Genomic DNA, 7,946 nt, shown 5'->3' with positions numbered 1-7,946 from the left:
CAGCAGTGTCCCATTGGCTTCTCTCAGTGCTAATACTCAGCTGCCTTTGAGACAGACGTTAGTCAAATCCTGTTCCTCTTCCGAGCGCCCCATTAAAAGGGCTGGGAAGAGCTTTCCATCACTTCTGACACAACCTATTATTTTTTCCAACCCCTCTCTCAGAGGCAGAATGGACATCAAGGAGTATTTTGCCCGAATTTCTTACCTGGGTCCCTACAATAAGCCAGACCTGCGTACTCTGACAGATATATTGCAGCACCACATCCGAGCTGTCCCTTTTGAAAACCTCAGCATCCACTGTGGGGAAAGGATTGAGCTGGACCTGGAAGCAACCTACAACAAGATAGTGAGGAAGAAACGTGGGGGTTGGTGCATGGAAAACAATAACCTTTTGTCTTGGGTCCTGAAAACTCTTGGCTATGACATCACCCTTCTGGGAGCCAACGTTTACGTCCCGGAGCGCGACGCCTACCCAGAGGAAATCAATCATCTTCTCCTGAAAGTGGTGCTTGATGGCAAATCCTACATCGTGGATGGGGGGTTTGGGATTGCCTACCAGATGTGGCAGCCAATGGAGCTGATTTCAGGGACAGATCAGCCGCAGACTCCTGGGGTCTTCCGCTTCCTGGAGGAGGGGGGGACCTGGTACTTCGAGAAGATGAAAAGAAAGCAGTTGATTCCCAACCAAGATGCCTCCGCTTCCCATAGAGTGGAAGGTGAAGCTTGCCGCCGGATTTACCTCTTTACCCTTCAGCCACGAGACATTGAAGAGTTCAGAGGCTGCAATGCCCTCCTGCAGACAGCACCCGACTCGCCCTTCACGACCAAGTCCCTGTGCAGCCTGCAGACTGTCGACGGCGTCCGGGCACTGGTGGGGTGGAAACTCACTGAGATGAAGTTCAATTATAGGGACAATATGGACCTTGTGGAAATCAGAATGCTTGCAGACGAAGAAATTGAGAAAACGCTGAAAGAGAAATTCAATATAACGCTAGACAAGAAACTTGTACCCGTCAATTCAAAAAGGTCTCTGTTCTAACTCACTGCCTGAATTATAATTCAATTCAGGGGCACTACAGGCAATTCTTCCCCCTCTTTCTGACAAGCATCTGAAGGTTAAGCTTTTCCCTTCCATCTACACCAGTGTAAGGCAGAACACACTAACACGAATCTCCAAAAGAAATGGATTTTCACAACTATTCCTCCATCTCTTTTTGGTTTGGGTCCAAATAATTCCTTCCTAGCTCAATCAAATCACTGTCCTCTGTTTGTGCTTAGCAGGGAGCACACTCTGCCCATTCCCTACTCCTTTCATCTCTTAAAAGCTTCTTTAAACACACCCAGAGTAGCTGGGCAGAGCGATGGAACTGTATGTCTCTCTCTTTATTACCTGGTGCTGCCACCTGGGGAAAATCATATCCACCTCTTAAATGAACACTGTATTACTTTTGGGAATTTAATAGCCAGGAAAACAAAGACATCCTGTGCTGCGTTTGCTCCAACATCCTGTGCTGAGTTTGCTCCACAAGCCTGTCCTGTTTGCTCCTGCATCCACAACACCCTCTCACGTGGCAGTCAGAGGGTACCACACCTGTGCTGCACTGTGAGAGTACTTAAGGACAGGTTATTTATGGCCCTAAAACAGATGATAAGAAATATTAGTGACAGTTCTTTACATGGCTCCTGTTCTCTCGGTGACATAACCAAAAAGCAGTATTTCTTTGAACTGTAAGCAGTTGCTGAGCATTTTGTTTGCTACCAGCCAGCAGCAGATTGCTGGGAATCCACGTTCCCCCCATCACTCTGAATGTTATTGCACATTAATTATTATGGCTGAACCCCAAAACAGGCACTGAATTATTTTTCTGAAACATATCTGTTCTACTGAGGATGTGTTTGCAGCGATACAAATTATATTGATATAAGGAGAAACGATGAATCTTAATCACATACCTAAAGGCTAAGATTTTGAGTAGGAGAAATTACTCAAATGTGATCACTTCGCCCTCTGAGAAGATACTTGATGTTCCTTCATGTACAAATCTTGGAAGCATTACAACTATGCACTTATAATTTAGTAAATTATATAAGTGATTTACAGTTAAATAATAATAAAAAAAAAAATCAAGCATTGTGTGGTAGAATTATTCAGACGTTTCCCCCCCCTCAAATTACAGTGTGTATTCCCAAAGTAAAAAATGTCATTAATCACTGCAGTTGTCCTGATTATTTTTATGTGCTAATATTTTGCAGCTAAGGCTTTTAAAAACACAGTAACTCACCGAACCATTTTTCACTTGGTATGCAGTACATGCAGCTTTCTATAACTAGGAATTTATGGGGAATAAAAGCTGCTGCTATTCTGCATGTTCAAAGTGTACTTCATAGAGACACAGTGAGCTCCCCAAATCCCTGTCTTCCCAGAATCAAACTCATCTATATGTGTGTGGCTGTGGGTGTGCAATAGTTCTTTATAGCACATGAGGCTCTCCCACCCCCCAGGGAAATGAAATGTTAATGACATCCTTTAGTGGATTGCAGGGGAAAAGGGGGTTTCTAATGGTGTGGACCAGCAGCTCGCAAAACAGATGATCAGAAGAAATTGTCCCAGGATATGGCTTGTTTGTGGTCTGTGTCTTTCTGTGGTCCCCACAAGAATGGAAGAGCTAAAGGAGCTGAACTCAGTAGGTTTGTCCTTGTAGCAGCCTGGCAGCTGGGGCAAAGCACTGGGATGAAGGTAAAAGTCCAAGTCTTGCAAAGTTGGAGGCAGGAGAAGATCCATGCAGAGCCAAGAAGCTCTATCCTTTGTGGGGGCAGACATAGGGAACACCTAGAAGGGGCTGTGCCTACTCCTCTCCCTGTGCCTGGGTGTTTCTTGCTCTTTGTACCGTTCCACAAGCTCAGGGCAAGGAGGACAGAACCATAAAATCATAGACCTTTAAGATCAGAGTAGGGCGTTACATCCATTGCCCCAGAGATTCGGCATGTGAAGGCCAGTAACAGGGAAAAACGCTTTTCTTTCTGCTGACACATCTCCTGGACTGTGTGCCCTGGCCACTGCCAGGGCTGCTGCCCCTCCATGGCACAGCTCAGCACTCCTGGCCCCTGCTCAGCACACCCACAGAGGCAGATTTTATTGCTGAGCAACCAAATGAAACTTGCTGTTGGAAGGGAAAAAAAAAAAAAAAGAGGCTCTTCATCTCCAATTGCATTGGTTGTTTTTTCCTTGTCAATAACTTTGGAGGCAAATCCTTAAAGGCACAGCAGGCTCAGGGAGCACAGAGTTCTGTGGGAGCAATGTCCCTGCTGCTGGAGAACAGGGCTTCTTTGTGAACCCAAGGGGATTTAAACAGCTACGTGACTTGGCAAATCCGACCTTGTTGCTTTGGGGAGGGCTGGTATCAGCCAGGAGGAATATTAATTATAAATATTAATCAGGAGTCTGATTAATTCAACAGCTGCCATTCCCATCAATGAAACAGTGACTTCCTGCCTTGGATAACTCTCCATCACAAGTCACTTCCTACAGGAATCCAGACCACATGAGTAGCAACACTATAAAATCTGTATCAAAATTTGCACTGTTTCTTTGCTGCTTTAGCACACATCAAGGTGCCCCTGGGTGACCTGCAGCGTCAGGGATGGGTTTATAGGTTATAACCACTTACAAAAGTTGGTCATGATACCCATACTGCTTTTTTCCTTTGTACTTCTGCAGGGCTTCAGTTCCCATTCAGTAATGTGGAAGGCTAAAATCTTCTCAATATTAAAAGCAATTTGGGGACTGGATCATTTTCAGGCTCTCTGTCATGACAGGGCTTTCTACATGTACGCCAATGCCAACAAACCAATAAACCAACTAGAATATAAATTATTATAAAAGAAGAAACTCTCTCACCTATTTTTCTGCCGTGCTATAGGATAACGCTGTCCCTGACAGGCTGTAAAGGCAGCCTGGACCTTTAAGAGCAGCAGTTCCCAGTGCAGCTCTTCCTGGGAGCTTGGGAGCAAACAAGGAAAGCCTGAGCTGACTGCCTGAGAGGTAAGCGCTGTGCCTGATCTTTAACTTCATCCTGCAGCCTTGGGTCAGCCCAGAAGTTCAGTTTGGGAAAGCCCACCCCTCTGGGTCTGCATACCATGTGCTCAGCACTGTAGGCATATTAGCAAAGCATAAATTACAGGAACACAGGGGCCAACAGCGTGTGTTGTGTGGCAAGGGTGTTTTCCAAGTACAGCAAATTGTTTGAGAGTTAAACTAACCCCTTTATGCTGAGCCACAGTGTATGAAAAACGCAGCCACTGACTCACAGCGTGACTTAAAATCAAACAGATAGCACAGGCATGTGCAAGCGGATCCAGCCTTGGAAGTCCCTCGTGATTTTTAGCAGAAAAGAACTGTTCCTAATACTCACCCCAATTATGGAAGGACACAGTGATCCCTAGGGCTCCTTCAGATAGGCAGAACTAATGTCTGAATCTCACTATCCACCAAGCTGCACGATTGCTGAGTGAAGCTCAGCTGCTGCAGGAGCAGAAGTAAACAAGGCTGAACTGAGGCTTGGGATATTTGGCAACTCAGTTTTGGAACGCAAACTGTCCCCTGGGCGAGGGCTTGCTCGCTGCTGCAGCCTCATCAGTGGGAATGGTTGTGCCAAGAAAAAAATCTGCGCTCGGGAAGGCGAGGGAGTAAACACTGATTTATGTGGGTGCTCCCTCATGCCAATGATGTTGTAGTGCAGCTTTGTTACACTTACACCTCTTTAAGTATTCATGGAGATCAAGAGCACATTTTGTCAGCCACCAAAGGCTGGCTCTGATACAGGCTTTACACTGACAAGGGAAGAGGCAGCTGGGGAAACTGAGGCATGTTCCCAAAGTATGTTTTCCCAAGGCCTTATTGCCAGTCCCCCATGGAGGTTCTCCATGGGGAGGTTGCTCTTGGATGGAAGGGGGGAACTGAGAGCAGTGGGAACACCCAGACCCAGGAGATGGGTTACCGGGAGGGCATCAGGTCTTCTGCTGCTGGTCCAGGGCAGGGACTCATCAGGTTTTTGCCTGAAGGCAAATTTCAATTGTGCCACACCCACCAGGCTAATGGACTCTCCCGGAGCCCTCCTGGTCACAGAGGTTCGGCTCAACATCGTCACAGGGAAAAGATGTTTCTATCTTGCCACGCGAAATTGCTAAAAGTGGGAATAGAAAGGAAAATAAACCAGAGGACCAGAGGATGAGCCTGCCAGCATACACGTGCACTGTGTATTGGGGAGGGAATGGCTTCCTACAAGTGTTTCCAAGGAGATCCTGCCAGAGATGAGTGCCCTTGTCCTAAAAAAGGGATGGAAGAAAAAACATAAAATGCAGTATCAAAGAGACATTACTGTTTTTTCATGTAGCCTCCTCGGGTCCTTTTGAAGTGAAAATGTTTGTTTCTTATTCCCTGATCGGGGTAGTCCTCTATTCTATCACATTTTCCTGTGGCTTTGCATCAGCCAGTCTGAATCCTGGTACCGGTGCAGATCAGGAGCAATACAACTAAGCCCTGTAAGTTGTGCTGGTGGCATCAAGGTTGGGGTTAAAGCCTAGAGATCAGGTCATCTGATGTGCTCACCTGCTGGGGCGGGGGTGTTTCCACTCATGGATTTGAGGTGGGATTTTCACAAGCCCCCAGCACTCCCTTGAATGCTGGCATGGGCACAGGGTCAAACTGCTGGGGGGGAGCAGCTGGACCAAAGCTGAGAATAGTCACCAGAAGGGAGACTCTCACATCTCATCCACACCAAATGATTTTTGGAAAATCTTCCCAGGGACTTTGAGCAAGAAATCTCAGACTTTCTTTTAGAAATTACCATGGTCCTTAGCAGATTGTGAATTGTTCTGGAAAACAAAACTCCTTCCACAGAAAAAAGCCAAATTAAATCTAAACTCAAGGCAAAAGAAAGCCTTGCAGAGACCAGATGAGTAAGTGAATTAGAAGTGTTACGGGGAGCCTTTTGCATCTTGACCACGCAGCCAGTACCAGTGACAGTGTCTTCCTGATGATGAAAGGAAATGGGAACAAAGACCTAAAGACACAAAATATTTCCAATAATTCGAGCTGAGAGAGAAGGTTTTTGTTTGTACAAGATGGTAAAAAAACCCCAAAAGATGATGAATACACCTTGTATGTATTCTTAGTAATTACCAGTTCTTCTGATCCTTAGGTTAGAAAAATTAACAGTTCCTTCCTTTCACAGGCCAAAGCCCTGTCTAAACTCCACAGGGAAATTTAGGTGATTAAGAAAACAACAATCTACTTCACATGGAAGCCTGTCTAAAATGGTGACACACTGAGATGTTAATCCCAGTTAAATGAAGCCATGAATGTAAAACCTTCTGGTTAAATTACCTGTGGGATAAAGAAAGAATTGCTTACCTGGTAAAAGAAACAGTAGGAACTTGCTGCGACTTTTATGCTGGTGTAGTCTAACAGCTTTTCTGAAAGCCTGTTGTTTGCCAGTTCTAGAAAATTTTTGTCATGTGGGATCCTCATCTGTGGCCAGAGACTCTGTTATGGTGTGTGCTGTGTCTTGCCATAGGAAAGATGTACATCTGGTTTGAAGGCAACACCTGAGAGAGGGAAAGCATTATTGTCACCAGCTCCTATCCCTGTGTCTCTTTGAAGAAACACAAATGCCACAGGCAGGTCTAGCCTGCATTTGTTTCCTGTCAGGGGCAAAAGTTTCTTCCACATCCTCAATAAAATGGCCCGAGCTATGTTTGCAGGCTGCTTGACCTGTGTAACAGAAAGAGGAGGAAAGCCCTTGACAGCTGCACAGCAGTAACTGGCTGTTCTTCTGCTCACACAGGCAAAATGAACATCCAAGAGTATTTCGGAAGAATATCTTACAACAAGCCCCATAAGGATGCAGACTTGCAAACCTTAACAGCCATCTTCCAGCATCACATCCAGGCAATTCCTTTTGAGAACCTCAGCATGCATTGCGGGGAGAGCATCGAACTGGACTTGCAGACCACTTACGATAAGATTGTGCGAAAGAAACGTGGTGGATGGTGCCTGGAAACCAACCACCTCTTATTTTGGGCCTTGCAAGGATTAGGGTATGACATCTGCATTCTTGGTGGGAATAGTTATGAACCAGCAGAGAGGGCATACACTGCTGAGATGAACCATATCCTGCTGAAGGTGGTGATCCAGGGAAATTCCTACATAGTAGATGCCGGTTTTGGTGGTGCCTACCAGATGTGGCAGCCACTGAGGCTGATTTCTGGGAAGGATCAACCCCAGGTCCCTGGAATCTTCCGCTTCACGGAAGACAACGGTACCTGGTACTTTGAGAAAGTCAAAAGGAAGCATTACATTCCTGAGCAAAGTGAGACTCCCCACTTCACTGACACTCCAGGAGTGGGGAACATCAGAAAAATATACAGATTCACTCTTGAGCCACGACACATAAATGACTTTCAGGAGTTAAACACGTACCTCCAAGTGTCTCCAGATAACATACTTCAGAAGAAGTCAATCTGCAGTCTCCAGACCACGGAAGGGCTCATTGCCTTGGTTGGATGGACCTTGACTGAGGTGAAGTATAACTACACAGAGGACACGGACCTGATGCGCATCACAACTCTTACAGACGAAGAGCTTGAGAAGACCCTGAAGGATAAATTCAATATAGTGCTGGAGAACAAACTTGTACCAGTAAATGTTCGTGGCTTGCCACCTAATTTAGTGGATAAGATCTAATTCTAGCACTGTGCTGGATGGATCTGTAAGTATCCAACAGAAAAGTTCTAAAAGTAACATTAATTACATTAATTGAGTCTGAAGTTGAACTAGACACAAAGCTTCGTAAACTTAAGTGCCTTGCTAGTTAAATGCATATACCATTTGCATAATTTTTCTTAAGCTTCTCCCTCTTTGGAAACTAAGCCATCTTACCACCTCT

At 45.5% G+C, this 7,946-nt stretch overlaps 2 protein-coding genes across 3 annotated transcripts in view; both read left to right on the top strand.

Annotated features, from left to right (window-relative positions):
• LOC114060998 (arylamine N-acetyltransferase, pineal gland isozyme NAT-3-like) overlaps nucleotides 1-1,457 on the top strand; it is a 14,018-nt gene extending 12,561 nt beyond the window's left edge. For both annotated transcript variants that reach the window (XM_027890966.1, XM_027890958.1), the window contains exon 2: nucleotides 163-1,457. In XM_027890966.1, coding sequence (XP_027746767.1) covers nucleotides 170-1,039 — 870 coding nt within the window. In that variant the 5' untranslated portion in view covers nucleotides 163-169 and the 3' untranslated portion in view covers nucleotides 1,040-1,457. The remainder of the gene's footprint in view (nucleotides 1-162) is intronic.
• The window catches only part of LOC114060995 (arylamine N-acetyltransferase, liver isozyme-like), a 10,072-nt gene extending 2,200 nt beyond the window's left edge, over nucleotides 1-7,872 (top strand). Inside the window, exons 2-3 of the mRNA XM_027890944.1 lie at nucleotides 3,941-4,042; nucleotides 6,846-7,872. Coding sequence (XP_027746745.1) covers nucleotides 6,851-7,744 — 894 coding nt within the window. The 5' untranslated portion in view covers nucleotides 3,941-4,042; nucleotides 6,846-6,850 and the 3' untranslated portion in view covers nucleotides 7,745-7,872. The remainder of the gene's footprint in view (nucleotides 1-3,940; nucleotides 4,043-6,845) is intronic.
• Nucleotides 7,873-7,946: the final 74 nt, after the last annotated feature.

Source organism: Empidonax traillii, unplaced genomic scaffold (assembly GCF_003031625.1).
Source record: "Empidonax traillii isolate 1590-97213 ecotype Southwest subspecies unplaced genomic scaffold, ASM303162v1 scaffold13:size3042203, whole genome shotgun sequence".
Lineage (NCBI taxonomy): Eukaryota > Metazoa > Chordata > Aves > Passeriformes > Tyrannidae > Empidonax > Empidonax traillii.
The sequence above is the reverse complement of the archived record's forward strand: the minus strand, read 5'-3'. Positions and strand labels throughout refer to the sequence as shown.